General features: G+C 38.4%; 1 protein-coding gene across 4 annotated transcripts in view; it reads right to left on the reverse strand.

Moving 5' to 3' along the window:
- Positions 1-17,104, reverse strand: part of LOC148076293 (transmembrane protein 266-like) — a 37,395-nt gene that overhangs the window by 8,647 nt on the left and 11,644 nt on the right. For all 4 annotated transcript variants that reach the window (XR_015711422.1, XR_015711421.1, XM_087793356.1 and 1 more), the window contains 4 exons: positions 7,836-7,993; positions 7,439-7,512; positions 6,492-6,548; positions 5,200-5,338 (listed from right to left, as the gene is read on the reverse strand). Coding sequence is in view for 2 of the 4 variants with exons in the window: in XM_087793356.1 (XP_087649482.1) it covers positions 5,200-5,338; positions 6,492-6,548; positions 7,439-7,512; positions 7,836-7,993 (428 nt within the window). In the remaining 2 variants the exon portion in view is untranslated. The remainder of the gene's footprint in view (positions 1-5,199; positions 5,339-6,491; positions 6,549-7,438; positions 7,513-7,835; positions 7,994-17,104) is intronic.

Below are 17,104 nucleotides of genomic sequence, written 5' to 3' on the forward strand. Positions count from 1 at the left end.
CACATGACTCTTGACAAAGTCGTAACTGCTTTCAGTTGTTTTGAAACCAAAAAATGTCCAAACATCAGCTTTTAAAGCTGCTGGAGTCACTGTATCCTCTCGTCCTCAGTTGTAACTGCTTTTATTTGTTTTCAAACCAAAATAAGGCCAAACATCAGCTTTAAAAGCTGCTGGAGTCACTGTATCCTCTCGTAATGTCAGAAGTGTAATTGCAACACAAAAATAAACAAGTGAATATGTGTTAATAGTAAATAAAGATTTCCAATTATATTAATTTAAACATTTTGTTGAAATATAAAGTATAAATAACTACAATAAAAATAAAAATAATTTGAAAACTTAACATTGTTTTTAAATACTATGTATTTTTTATAAATATAGTTGTTGTTTTTTCCAAAATGACTTGAAAAATGATGGCAAGATTAGTTTATCGATATTTTCTTACACCACTAGAAAAGACACTAAACCTAACTCAAGACATTCTTAATCTTATTTTTATTTTTGCTTTTTCCCTGATTTTCCTGTGTTGGTCTTTTGTGTCTTGACCTTTTAAAGTATATATTTAACTGTGTATTGTTTTGTTTGTTAAAACACGTTGTGACCCTGGTCTAGAAAGATCTTTACAAATAACCTTTACTTACTTACAAACGTATTACTGTGTGCTTGTACTTGTAATTATATACATTATTACTAAAATCCACTGTATTCCCAGCATGTTTGAATGAGAGGTTTTCTACTCTCCGCTCACTGCACCTGGAATGTCTGAGGTTTGAGGATCAGTTGTCGGTGTGAGACGTAAACTCATCCCTCACAGACATCAGAGGCAGCAGGTGCAGGTGTGAGGAGGAGAGGCAGGGGTTCATACTTCGGGGAACAAGAGCTGAGCTGAATGTTAAAAAGCGACGAGGCTGTTGCTGTTCATCGATCCTCGTCAATCGATGCACAAACCTGAAGTTATTCTGAAACTTTTAGGACGACGTGCTGATTAAGACTTTGTGTATCGGAGCAAAGTATCGGTTGCGGTTGTCGGTCAGATATTGAACCTGGTGTTCTTGTTGTCCACTTAACACTCAACGACAGAAGGAACATTTACTAACACTGGTGATCATGTTTACTAACACTGGTGATCATGTTTGCTAACACTGGTGATCATGTTTACTAACACTGGCGATCATGTTTACTAACACTGGTGATCATGTTTGCTAACACTGGTGATCATGTTTACTAACACTGGTGATCATGTTTACTAACACTGGTGATCATGTTTACTAACACTGGCGATCATGTTTGCTAACACTGGTGATCATGTTTACTAACACTGGTGATCATGTTTGCTAACACTGGTGATCATGTTTACTAACACTGGTGATCATGTTTACTAACACTGGTGATCATGTTTACTAACACTGGTGATCATGTTTACTAACACTGGCATGTTTGCTAACACTGGTGATCATGTTTACTAACACTGGTGATCATGTTTACTAACACTGGTGATCATGTTTACTAACACTGGTGATCATGTTTACTAACACTGGTGATCATGTTTACTAACACTGGTGATCATGTTTACTAACACTGGTGATCATGTTTGCTAACACTGGTGATCATGTTTGCTAACACTGGTGATCATGTTTACTAACACTGGTGATCATGTTTACTAACACTGGTGATCATGTTTGCTAACACTGGTGATCATGTTTACTAACACTGGTGATCATGTTTACTAACACTGGTGATCATGTTTACTAACACTGGTGATCATGTTTGCTAACACTGGTGATCATGTTTACTAACACTGGTGATCATGTTTACTAACACTGGTGATCATGTTTACTAACACTGGTGATCATGTTTACTAACACTGGTGATCATGTTTACTAACACTGGTGATCATGTTTACTAACACTGGTGATCATGTTTACTAACACTGGTGATCATGTTTGCTAACACTGGTGATCATGTTTGCTAACACTGGTGATCATGTTTACTAACACTGGCATGTTTGCTAACACTAGCATGTTTACTAACACTAGCATGTTTACTAACACTGGTGATCATGTTTACTTTGCTAACACTGGTGATCATGTTTACTAACACTAGCATGTTTACTAACACTGGTGATCATGTTTACTAACACTAGCATGTTTACTAACACTGGTGATCATGTTTACTATCACTGGTGATCATGTTTACTATCACTGGTGATCATGTTTACTAACACTGGTGATCATGTTTACTAACACTGGTGATCATGTTTACTAACACTAGCATGTTTACTAACACTGGTGATTATGTTTACTAACACTGGTGATCATGTTTACTAACACTGGCATGTTTGCTAACACTAGCATGTTTACTAACACTGGTGATCATGTTTACTAACACTGGCATGTTTGCTAACACTAGCATGTTTACTAACACTGGTGATCATGTTTACTAACACTGGTGATCATGTTTGCTAACACTAGCATGTTTACTAACACTGGTGATCATGTTTACTAACACTGGTGATCATGTTTGCTAACACTAGCATGTTTGCTAACACTGGTGATCATGTTTACTAACACTGGTGATCATGTTTACTAACACTGGCATGTTTGCTAACACTAGCATGTTTGCTAACACTGGTGATCATGTTTACTAACACTGGTGATCATGTTTACTAACACTGGCATGTTTGCTAACACTAGCATGTTTACTAACACTGGTGATCATGTTTACTAACACTGGCATGTTTGCTAACACTAGCATGTTTACTAACACTGGTGATCATGTTTACTAACACTGGCATGTTTGCTAACACTAGCATGTTTACTAACACTGGCGATCATGTTTACTAACACTGGCATGTTTGCTAACACTAGCATGTTTACTAACACTGGCGATCATGTTTACTAACACTGGCGATCATGTTTGCTAACACTGGCGATCATGTTTGCTAACACTGGCGATCATGTTTGCTAACACTGGTGATCATGTTTGCTAACACTGGCGATCATGTTTGCTAACACTGGCGATCATGTTTACTAACACTGGCGATCATGTTTGCTAACACTGGTGATCATGTTTACTAACACTGGCGATCATGTTTGCTAACACTGGTGATCATGTTTACTAACACTGGCGATCATGTTTGCTAACACTGGTGATCATGTTTGCTAACACTGGCGATCATGTTTGCTAACACTGGCGATCATGTTTACTAACACTGGCGATCATGTTTGCTAACACTGGTGATCATGTTTACTAACACTGGCGATCATGTTTGCTAACACTGGTGATCATGTTTACTAACACTGGCGATCATGTTTGCTAACACTGGCGATCATGTTTACTAACACTGGCGATCATGTTTGCTAACACTGGCGATCATGTTTACTAACACTGGCGATCATGTTTGCTAACACTGGCGATCATGTTTACTAACACTGGCGATCATGTTTGCTAACACTGGCGATCATGTTTGCTAACACTGGCGATCATGTTTGCTAACACTGGCGATCATGTTTGCTAACACTGGTGATCATGTTTACTAACACTGGCGATCATGTTTACTAACACTGGTGATCATGTTTACTAACACTGGCGATCATGTTTACTAACACTGGTGATCATGTTTACTAACACTGGCGATCATGTTTACTAACACTGGCGATCATGTTTGCTAACACTGGTGATCATGTTTGCTAACACTGGCGATCATGTTTGCTAACACTGGCGATCATGTTTACTAACACTGGCGATCATGTTTGCTAACACTGGCGATCATGTTTACTAACACTGGCGATCATGTTTGCTAACACTGGTGATCATGTTTACTAACACTGGCGATCATGTTTACTAACACTGGTGATCATGTTTGCTAACACTGGTGATCATGTTTGCTAACACTGGTGATCATGTTTACTAACACTGGCGATCATGTTTGCTAACACTGGTGATCATGTTTGCTAACACTGGTGATCATGTTTACTAACACTGGCGATCATGTTTGCTAACACTGGTGATCATGTTTACTAACACTGGCGATCATGTTTGCTAACACTGGCGATCATGTTTACTAACACTGGCGATCATGTTTGCTAACACTGGCGATCATGTTTACTAACACTGGTGATCATGTTTACTAACACTGGTGATCATGTTTGCTAACACTGGTGATCATGTTTACTAACACTGGTGATCATGTTTGCTAACACTGGCGATCATGTTTACTAACACTGGTGATCATGTTTACTAACACTGGTGATCATGTTTACTAACACTGGTGATCATGTTTGCTAACACTGGCGATCATGTTTACTAACACTGGCGATCATGTTTACTAACACTGGTGATCATGTTTGCTAACACTGGCGATCATGTTTACTAACACTGGCGATCATGTTTACTAACACTGGCGATCATATTTGCTGAATCTTCAATGATCCCAGAACAAATCATTATATCTTTTAATTCAGGGACACGTCAATAAAAGAATATCAGTGTCACAAGAATCTTGAATATTGAAAGGTTTAAATGTTGAAACTTTGTTATACAAGAGGGTCGTTACAGACGAGCAGTACACGCAGGTATTTGGATCTTTTACGTGTCGAAGACGAAGACAACTGAGCTCCAGTCGCTACATTAAAATGAACAAACATTTTTGTCTATAACTCTAAAAACAACAGATTACTCTGAAAATAAACCCGACCGTGAGTCGACATGAGGGTGAGTAGAATATATGTGAAATTTGAATATTGGGTGAACTATCACTTTAAGCTTTGATCATTATTATAACAATGTTTTATATATTTAACTGAGTCATGGTGTTTTTTCTCTTTTCTTATGTGAAGCACTATGTGACTCTGGAAGGTTTTATATACATTAATATACATCATTATAATGTATATATTAATCCAAAGTAAAATATATATATATAGATATATTTTAAGTCTCCCTGTTCTGCCTTTTCGACTTTCCACTAACTTGGATTGATTTTCTTTTTCCCGATGCTTTGTGAGAGACAGTAGGAGGTTGTTTGATGCCACTCGGTTGTGATTTGTGCAACAGGTGTCAAATATTGTGTTTGTTTTAAATGCATCTCAAGGGTGTCCTGGGTCTGCCCTAGGGCCTCCACCCAGTTGGACCTGCCTAACCGGCCTGACAAACTTTGTGATGAGAACTTTTGTCAATAAAAAAGTGTTTCTGACTGACCGTCAATGATCCTCTTGACCCTCCAGATGCGAAGAGTGATGATGAGGCTGATGGCGTCCCAGGGGCTGCTGGGGCCGTTGGCCACCGTGGAGGCCACCATGGGGGCCAGAGACAGAACGATGACGGCGCCGTCGAACACCTGGGACCGTGAAGAGAACATCCATGTTTAATTGTGCCTCAAGTCATTTTTTTAGACCTTTTCTCTAAGACTTGTATCATTACTGTGAGATTGAAAATACACATTTTATTTGAAATATTTAAACATATAAATGACAATCCTGGGGCCTGATGTACAAAGAAGTTTGTGGATCTTCTACCAAATACGGTCGAACTCTCAAACCCAGAAAGTGTTGCACGTCCAAAAACATTCACATGTATGAATCTGCGCACAAATAAAACCACTTTTCCTTTGTACATCCCAATCTCAAGTCCATTTCCAAGCCTCATTTACATATTTAAATCATATTTAAATGAACAAATATTTTTCTCTCAGAAAAACAAATGAAACATGAATTTTAACTGAATTAACAGTTAATATTCGTTCATTCAAACATTTCTGACACGGATCACATACTTGCATTTAAATCAGTGCAGACGAGCTCGGGTGTAAATATTTATATTTTACATACAGGATTATTAACGAGAATATTTTATGAACAGAGACGATCAGGGGCTTATTTGAAACATCTTAAAATGTAGTTTAACAAGAATAAAACTGTTAATCAGTGACTTAAAGTGCTGAGTATTGATGATGTTGTGAAGACGGTCTGATCTTCATATGAATGTGTGGCACGACAGACGCTCGAATTCTTATTACATTTATAAAATAAAAGCGTGAAGTGAAATGAACAAATCATGTGACGCTGTACTTATAGTGTGATTATCCATGAGATCGCTCTGATCACGTGATCACTTGAGGTAAACCGGCTTTAACTGATTCGTTCTGTGACTCTGTGCAGTGAAGTCATCACTGCAGCTGTTTAACCGGGATTATGCCATTTTCATTCATCCACACTAAGTGGAAAGCTTGTGTTTTGCTCTCTAAAACATAACTCTCTCAAACATACTTGGATTAAGAGTAATTGTACCAGGAAGCCTGAGTAACTCCTGACACGTGCAGGTGAATCTGGTTTATGTTTAGATCAGGGGTCGGTCACCTGCACGTGACACGCACCAAACGCTACAGTATTTTTCAAAAATATAATTTCATATTTGTGCAGACCATATGTTTGTATCTTCTAAATTGTACTAGCGTGTCAAATAAAGGGGTACAGTGGGGTTTTATATCTTACCTCAACTTTGTTCTCGATGTAGTCCCAGATCCCCAAGACTATGATCCTGAAGACAGTCTGCAAGAGATGGAAGACATATTTGAACAAAAAACATACCCTTTGAAACATGAAAGTTTATTTTTTACAAAACCCTTCTTATTTGCTGTTATTTTTTATACTTTGGATTAACGTTTTATTCCCTAAACCAGAGACCAAAGACTGTCCCAGCTACTGAGGGCAAGAGGCAGAAACAAGTTTTCTTCAGCGTCAACACAAGGTAAAATGTCTTCATGACTTCAACAAAAAAAGGAGCAGGTTTGGTTTAGTGTTGGAGTCAATCTGAGTCCTGTGTTTGTTACTTTAAAAAGTTCTCCTCCAAGACACTCCGGTTTACACCCCTCGTCTTAAACATACAGAAGTTGATACACAACCAAATTGTGTTTAATTGATAGGATGGACTTGCATCAAGTAGCTCGTATAAAGACCAGCTTGAAGTGATTCCATGAAGATATTCAAAAGGTTTAAAAGGTCAGATTATGTGTTGTGACAGTTTAGATGGGAAATCAATCATTCAAATATTTAAATTAAAATAATGGGAACTTGGATAAAACTACAAGAAACTTCAACTAGTAATAAAATAAATAAAAAAAATTCTTAGTTTGGGTCGTGCAGAGAAAATATCACATTATCAAGTTCATACTTTTACTGTAATCCACTTAAATACAGCCGGAGCCGATCGCCCACCTCTGAGGGTGTAAGTTGACGACGTTTCTAATTTTATTTCTGATTTTAAACACAAAAGAGATCAAGATAGTGGACGTCAAAGGTCCTACAATTTTAATGTATTCAGTTATAATAGTACATTTTATTAAAAAGTGTCTTGGAAAGATTAAAAAATATTCTTGTTAAACTTTGTAGATGTTTTCCAGGCGCTCAGATAATCATCCACAGGTGTGAGCAGGTCTCACCTCTGAGAAGAAGAGCGACAGGATGACCAGACTGATCCAGTGGATGATGCTGGCAAACTGGAACGCACTGGAAACTAGAAAGACAAAAAAACATGAAAATAATTTACAATAAGAAAAATGAGAAACTAAAACATCTCATCAGCAAAAATACGTTTTAATGAGACAAAAGAAGAAAATATTTGTTGTAACAAGGAAAGTAGCTAAATAAGCAACATTTAAAATGCTTTTTCTATATTGTTTAAAATAGTAACTATGGCTGAGAAATATTTAACTTTTCAAAGTCAAAACCATTAAAAATGGTACATATAACAAGCCCTTAATAAGTCAATTAATTATAAGTTCTTATTTGTTAAACAACAAATAAAATCAATACGTTCTAACAACAGCCAAACATTACATTGCAGCAGTTTGGTGTCGATGAGCAGCTCCAGCGACAGGAACAGAACCACCAGGATCACACTCGCCACCAGGACGCAGTTGAAGCCAGCGCTCAGCAGGCAGACCTGCCACAGCGCCACCTGGCGGCCGCAGCAGGGTTTCAGCCAGTTGGAGTTGCTGAAAGAAAAGTTTCTCACATTAGATTACAATTACAATCTTCGTGTGTCTTCTTGAAGATGGCCTGCAGGAGGCGCTGGTTCACAAATGTGGGTCAATGAAGTGAAGAATGGCGGTGATTGATGGTGCAGACAAGTGAGTCTGTGTGAAGGACAGACACTCAAGTTGATGCTGAACAAAAGAGGTCAGTGTTGAATTCTAATTTAAACAACATGTCTGATCAAAGTTGAGATGACGAGCTGACGGTGGGAGCGGAACCGTCTCCAGCAGGAGTGGAAAGTTGGCTTCGGTTCCGCACCGTCAGTGAGGATCAAGACGCCAGCAGATCATATGACACGTGTTTCGATTAGACTTCCTGTTGCTCAGAGTCTGAGGAAATATTCCGGGACAATTATCTTGATAAATAATAAAAAATATATCATGTTTTCTTGCTTCAGAGCAGACCTCTGAGACGAGACAAGATAAAGACACGAGCCACAGGCATCACCAGTCGAACGAAGATCCAAGAATCAGGTAAATGACCCTTTGTTTTACTATAAAAACTATTAAAAAGAGACTTTATTTCCCACAGATGTATGTACTACACACTTGCACACCAAACATAAATATTAGAGGTCAATAAAATAAAATAAATAGTGAAGGTGAAAAGGGGGAAACATTTTTGGGGGTCTTGTACTTGCAGTCTGCACTTTCTTTTTCTGCTGTGTTGGGATGTTTTGGGGCGCCAGAGTGTGTAACCTCCAGCCAACAACAAGAACTGTGGGCAGCAGTGAAGGGGAACTGACTGCTGACCACAGCAAAGATGTTCAGCACAACTTTGTTTGCTTTTAACTCGGATGAAAACAGGAGAAAAATGACATTTCATTTGTCCTGAAGCCCTTAGTTTTTATTTTTAAGTGGACAAAGGAAGTGATCAACTCTGACTCTAGGGGTGTCAAATACATTAAATGTCATATTTTTTTTTTTTTTTAAACACTGTATCAATATCCATAAGCACTGTATTGATATTAAATATATTAGGTTATATAGTTCAGTATTGCTTAGCCAAACTTATTATTTTAAACTATAAAAGAAATGTTTTAAAATCATATTTTATTTTTATCATCGCAGTTTAATGGTTTATATTTCAATTACATTTGTATAAAGTATTTTTAATTGACAATTTAAATCCAAATATTCTCAGTGTGTTAATTTTTGTGTTGCAATTAAAATTGCATCGGTCATCACGTCCTCCGCAGCTAACAAGAAAATCCCATAATGACTGAGGACGAGAGGATACAGTCGACTCAAGCAGCTGATGTTTGTACATATTGAAAGCAGTTACGACTTTGTCAAGAGTCATGTGGTCTGTAAATTCTGCAACACCAGAGTCTAGTACTCGACAATACTACAAATATATCTTTGTTTCTACATTATCACAATATATCACAATATATCACATTATATAGTATTGTTGCCACAGTATTGTGGTACGTATCGAATAGAAAAATCTACTCTGTAAAGCTGGGATTACAGAATTTGTCTCCACGAGTAAACATGGAAACGGTGAGATCCCTGTCGGAGCAGCAGCTCCAGGATCAGATTGATGGCGCGAGGATATTAAAATGAGTCAACAAGGTCATAAACTTGAGTTATGTGTCGACACACTGACTCACACTCGTGCACAACAACACATCACACACCAGCAGAGGGATGACGGACGGCAGCCTGAGAGACTCGGAGCGGCTCGGTGGGAAGAATCATGGACTCCAGTCAGTAAAAGAGCGACTCTGAGTGACATCAACGAGGGGTGTTTTAAAAAGAAGTCAGAAGAAGAAGAAGTCACATGATCGCAGACTCTAGTCAGGTGAGAACCACGACTTATTTTGAGGAACAAGAAAATCTCACAAAAATATATATATATATTTTTTTTTTAATCATTATTTCAATTCTTAATATAAAATATGTTTATTTGTTTTATTATTTGTCATTTCCCCCAATTTTTGGCAATAGTTTTACAGATTTATTTAAATTAAATGAGTCATCCTTTGTTGTCCTTTATAATTATTAGGCAATTACGATTGCAAACATATTTTGTAATAACAATTATTTTGTATAACTTTGACCTATTTTATAAACATTTATTTTTAAGAAATGCACATTTTAAACAGAATTAATATTTATTATATTAAATGAAACAATATACATTTCATTTTAATATCCATAATGAATAAAAAATAATAATAATAACAGCTGCTCCTCACTTCCAATCCCAGCATGAACCAGAAAAGACTTATTTTGAATAGGTTGAGATTTTTTCGATTTATTTTGCAGGCAGACAAACTTAAAGGGTGACGTCACTGGCAGCGCTTACAAAGTTTCAATACAGTCCTTCAGGATAGAAACTCAGCTGAAGTAAGTGTCGTCACATGTCAGTGACTTTCCTGCAGCTCCGGAGATTGACTGAAGCTCATTAGACGACCAGAAGAAAGAGTGATCGATCCTCGCGTGTCGAACGGGCCGAACAACACGACCAGCACCTGATGGTGTCGTCAGTAAAATCGGGGGAAACAAACTCATGAGATGATTGACAAGGTCAGCGTCCACTTCCTTCTACGAGCTTCATTAGTTCAGTTGAAAACAACTTCTTGTGGACCAATAGTTCATTTGCCAACATGGATTTGGAAAACGAGCAGGATTGACTTGTCGAGACTGAAACCTAAAGTGTTCTCTGGGTGGACGACGTCAACCGTAACTTCTACAAGAAAGTATCTGAACGTGTCCCACAGTCAGAGAGTCTTCTTTAATTATATCAAATGTTTATTTTCTTGTTTTTAAGTCCTGGTGATGTCGAAGTATAAAGTAAGAGAGAGAAGTGTAACTTAAACAAGAGCTACAAACAAGTTAAACGGTTGGTTGGGGCAGATGGTCCTGGTTGTTGTCTGGAAAACTGGCACACCACCAGAACTCTCCTCAATAATGGAAAATGTTGGACCCTTGACCTGGAGCTGGTGCACATTTACATCATGAACCATCTGGTGTTGGTTACCAAACCAGGACTTCTTGCACATTTGGAAAAGCCGAATCAGCAACATATGTTTTTTTTAGCCCTGTGTGTCTGGCAAACACACCTACAGTGACGACACCGCACGACTCAAACACACACACGCACGACTCAAACACACACACGCACGACTCAAACACACACACGCACGACTCAAACACACACACGCACGACTCAAACACACACACGCACGACTCAAACACACACACGCACGACTCAAACACACACACGCACGACTCAAACACACACATGCACGACTCAAACACACACACGCACGACTCAAACACACACATGCACGACTCAAACACACACACGCACGACTCAAACACACACATGCACGACTCAAACACACACACGCACGACTCAAACACACACACGCACGACTCAAACACACACACGCACGACTCAAACACACACACGCACGACTCAAACACACACACGCACGACTCAAACACACACATGCACGACTCAAACACACACATGCACGACTCACACGCACACACGTCTGGTCAAGCACCATATTGGTAAAACATTTTGTCCTTTTTTTAAGAAAAAGATTACTTGATTAATTCTTAAACTATTTTAATTATAAGAACATAGATTTGACTTTTCATTGTATTTGCTTGTTAACAGACTCTTACGAAGCTTGAGATGATTCCAGCTACTAGGGGTGTGTATTGTGAAGAACCTGGTGATACGATACGTATCACGACACAGGGGCAACGATACGATAAACTGTGAAACTGTAGGATCAAAGATATATGTGTAGTATTGTCGAGTACTTGACTCTGGTGTTGCGGAATTTACAGACCACATGACTCTTAGCAAAGTCGTAACTGCTTTCCATTGTTTTAAAACTGAAAAATGTCCAAACATCAGCTTTAAAAGCGTCTGGAGTATCCTCTGGTCCTCAGTCATCGCTGGGGACCTCGCAGGATTTCATTGTTCCTTTAGTTGCGGAAGCCTTAATGAAAGCTGCCGGAAGTTTAGTTGCAACAAAATGAACAAACGCTGTAAATATTTTCATCTTAATTTTAAATATTTTATTTTATACACAATTTATTGAAATGCATAACCAAAAAGATCCATGATAAAAAAAAATGTAGTATGATTTGAAAGTCAAAAAAATATATATACCGCTATGGAAAATTGATACAATATTATTGGTTAAAAAGGAACGCAATATTTGAGTCATTATTTATTGAAACCTCTACCAGATACAAAGGGTGAAAAGAAGGGGACACAGTTTTATCTTGATCTTTAAAGTATATACTTTATTGAATTTTGTTTTGATTGTTCAAGCGCTTTTTGACCCTGGTCTGGAAAAGCCCTATACAAATAAAAATGACTTACTTACTTACTTACCTATAGAAGCCACTGACACAACAGTATGTTTTGGGATTGTGGGAGGAAACTTGAGTGCCCAAACATCCGAACTGACCAGGATGTCTCAACCCGACGTCGAGTTCGTGTGAACGCCTCAAATGAGTTTCCTCTGACGCCGTCGGTCACATCAAGATTAGCAGAATCCGCACAGAAATAAACGAACAAACAGCAGCAGCGGCTGGAGGAGGAGTGGGCAGCTATAAAAGTGCTGATGGTGAAACCCACGCTGCCCCCGGACCTCCCAGCATTCTTCCTAGACAAGAGGATGGATGGACCCAACTCTATTAATAACCTCAGTCCACTTACCACGCCGCCAAAACTGCCAACATCGCAGCTGCCCCCCGATGTTCGCTAGAACAACCGCCTCCCACGGTGCCGCCCACCTCTCTCCTGGTGGAAGCAGCAGCGAGCGCTGAGATCCACTGCCGAGGGAAATCTCCGACCAGCGTGAGAGACTTGAAACGATCCACGTTGTTCGTTAACAACCCTGACGCATACGAGACCAGCTGATCTCAATAGAACCGAGAAGATAAAGAGACGCTCGGTGTGTTGGTGAGTTTACGGTCCTGAACTCGTGACCCAGGGTTCGTGGCCACAGGTGAGTGACGGACAGAAATAGAACGGACGTCGCCCTCTGGCTGGATTTGGTGCAATAAAGTCCGATCATCACGACTCCTGCTGCGGAGATTATCCCATCACGGTCTGGAGTTACTGTCCTTTCATTCAATAAACCCTGATGTTATTACACTGTTCTGAACAACAAAGTCCATTGACCTGTCCTTCCTTTCATCCATCCATCCGTCTTATATCTACCCATCCGACCATCCATATGCCTGTTCTTATGTGGAAATATCCATCTGTCTTTTATCCTTTCATTTGTCAATCTGTCCGCAGTCTATCTGTAAATATGTCCAAAAATCCATCCACACATCCAACGATATGTCTACGTATCCACCTGTTCTTCTTTCTATTATTCCATCCATCCGTCCATCTGTCCGTCCGTCTGTCTTTATGGCCAAATATCCATCCATCTATCCTTCTTTCTGTATGCATGGACATCTATCGGTCCATCCATCAACCTTTTTTTGTCTGTCTACATGCTCAACCTTCCTGTCAGTCCATTAATGTATATCCGTCCATCTGTATGTCCATATCCATACATCCAGGCACATGTCTTTCCGTCCATCCATTAATCCATCCATCACACCTTCTCAGTGTTTATTTGTCCGCCAGAACTACAACAACAACTTGATGCTCTTCAGCCTCTTCCCAGAAAGAGTTTGAAGGTTCAGAATGATGTGGACCACAAGCACAAAACTATCGTGACTCATACATGTATGAGAACATGAACACAAAGCAACACTTCCTAAAAACACGGTCCAGTTTTCTACTTCGAACGTGAATCTACTTGTTCGGAGAACAAAGTTCCGTCTAATGTCGAGAATCTTAGACGTGAATAAGAGAACGACAACCGGAGAGATTCATGGATGACTGAGGATGAAAAGAAGACGATGACGATGTGCCGCCATGTTCAGGAAAACACATAATAATGTCAGTTACAAATAGAGGCGTGTATTTGTAATACAGATCACAACACAGGGACATCCATACAATAAACTGTGATATATTACGATACTTTAGGAACAATATTTGCAATATTCTGAGTACTTGACCTGGGTGATATTTTCTCACACCCCTAGTTATAAGTGTTGATTCAGCACCAGTCTGGAAGAGAAGGAGGAGAAGAAGAATGTCCATCAGGTGAACAAGTCCAGGGCATGGAAGGAGGTGACGGAGGAGGAAAGAAGAGGCCATTTGAAATGTGCCAAGGCATCAATGAAGGAAAGCTATTGTCCCTAATGAGGTGCGACAGCTCAGTATAAACGGGAATATGAAGTCAACCATGATTAGAGGGGATTAGATAACAACACAGCCAGTGAGAATGAATTCAGAACCGGGCCTTGTTTGCTCGTCCTCCGTGTTGCTGCTCATGCATGTGTGTTGCAGTGATGCAGAGCGAGGGCAGCGTGCAGCACACGAGGGAGCGCTAAGGTCAGCTCCACCTTCACAGCGCTACAGGCCATGATATGCAAACATGGCTGACGCTCGGTGCTTCATCACACACTTTGACACCGGAGTCTTCTCAGCTGATGAATCCCTCCAGCTTTCCTCCTTCGCTCCCGAATGAACAGCCGCTCACAGCCGAGACCAAGTAATGATTCAGTTATTACAGCGCTAATCTGTTCACTGACAATGGATTCCTTCATGTTTTAGCGTCTAATGGAGCGATTAAGTCTCAGGAAGTGGCCGATGATATCGCTTGGCGTCCAAAAATAAGCTTCGATAGCAACGGTTGCAACATTTTTGGTCCTTTTTTAACTCAAATTATTTATGAAAGAAATTTAAGAATAGTAACGGTTATGTGGATTAAATAAATATATATCACAAAAAAGGGAAAATATGTACTTAAAATGTTTCCTGTTGATAAAACTAAAAAATAAAGGGACAAATGTTGATGATAACAACAAAAAAAAAAGAAATATGATGTTAAATAAAATTGTCATGAAAGTAAAGACCAAAGTCAACCAAGAAGCGTCTTCTCTCCACTTCAGTTCTGCTCCAGGGCCTCCAACTATCAATGCCTTCAAGAGACATCCTGACAAGATCTCAATTTGAGGGGCTGTACCTTGAAGAATTCAACTGTAGGTCATAGGTCAAGGTCCATATGTGACTTGGGGATTTGGGATTCTATGCGACCCAAAATAATGACGTGGATCTGGATGGTATCACGAGCCAAACGGGCTGAAAAAAGTCGGGTACATCTGAGATGTTTGGGGGCCGCCATCAACTACAGGGCCATTACGAAAACCACCTCCACAGACCTTCACTTCATCATCCATACCGTTATGAAGAGCCTCACTTCATCTGCTCCAGTTCTCCAGAGTAAAGTCCAGCGATCCGTCTTCCTGCACCGTTACAAGCTGACGATGGTGCAGAAAAAAACTGCTGGAACAATGTGACGGCTGTCAGTTTGACGTCCATTGATCGAGTCATTAGGAGGCGCCGTCGTAATCACACAAAGCCCGGCGGTGCTGAAGCGTAGAAAAAGAATCAGGTGCTGGTGAGCAGGAGCTGAGTCTGAGTCAAACGGACGCTCTAGGACATGGTTCAGGTGTCGGAGCTCTTTTGTCCGGTTTTTATGAAACCCACAAGCTGACACTAGTTACTCCTTGTTGAAGTCTTATATTTCCTGTAGAGTCTCATATAGTTTGTTTTTTTCTAGAATCAAATATTATATATTATATAAAATATTTCAAAATTCTTGTTGAGACTGAGCCACAGGCTGAGGGTTACTTTAACTGTTCTTTGTTTGATGTTTTTGTGGATTAAGGCTGGTTTTTGATCTAATTTTACATGTCATTTTCTTTATAAAGATTACAAAAAAAAGTATTCAAAATGTTCAATAATAACAAATAAAAGTAATTACATTTTTTTTGTGGTATTTGTGGTTTGGATTAGGTTAAGAAAATGTATTTAAGATTGAATTAAAATAAAATCTTAAAAAGACACAAAGAAGGTTTAAAGAAAAATGTCTTCAAAAAAAATTAAATAAATGTAAAAATATTTAGGGTTAGGTTGAGAAATTAATTTCTAAAAATGCAATTCATCATTAAATCATAAAAAACGCATATAAAATCATTCAATAATCATAAAGTAAACTAAAAAGTTTTAAGTCAAAAAAGATTTCAAAAACGTTAAATAAATATCATGATTTAATTTAAAGCCATGGTTAGGTTGAGAAAATTAAATCAAAATTAAATTCTAAAAGATAAATAATAATAAATTTCATAAAAATGAAAATAACATTGTAAAACAAAAACAAAAAGATTTTTTTTTTTAATGTTAAAATTAAAATTATTTAATTTTATTGTGGTTTAGTGTTAGGTTGATACATGAATAAATAATTTGTAAAATTCAAATAATATATTTTTTTAAATAAATGGTTTTAATGATTAGGTTTAGAAAATAAACGAAAAAAGAAATAATACAAAATATATATACATATGAAATACATTTTAAAATACAAAGAAAAATGGTAAAATAAAAAGATATTTATAAAATATAAATAATGACCTTTTTTGCGTTAGGGTTAACTTGGGTTAACACAATTTAATGTTTTGTGTACTGTTGTGTGGAGCTCGTACTCTACTTCTGGTGTTTTTCTGCGAGTCCTGCTGAGACCGAGTGCTTCCTGCCAGGTTTGACTCACAGTTGTTGGGACAGAGACTGGACACTGAGCAGGTCTGGCAAGTGACGCTGTTGTGACTAATAGAAGGACAGCTGTGATGTGAGATCATTTCCATATGTTAGTCAAGCTGCTCGCAATACGAGTCGAAATGACAAAAACAATCACGTTTTTTTTTTCTTCTTGCAACGAAGGAAAATATTCTATAATTAGCCGACAAAATTATAACCATCTTTTAGATCACCATTGATCCAGATCTACAAACCAATACTTTATTAAAGAGTAAAAGAACTGACGTTGAATTTTTCACAGATACGTTCAAGTCAGTGGTCTTGGTCTGAAAGATGTTTTCTTTTTGGAAAAAATTACAAACCATAAAACCCATGCATTTGCTACATTACTCAAAAAATGAGAATTGCAAAAAACGTGTTAAAAA

This window comes from Callionymus lyra, chromosome 6 (assembly GCF_982586985.1).
Source record: "Callionymus lyra chromosome 6, fCalLyr1.hap1.1, whole genome shotgun sequence".
Lineage (NCBI taxonomy): Eukaryota > Metazoa > Chordata > Actinopteri > Syngnathiformes > Callionymidae > Callionymus > Callionymus lyra.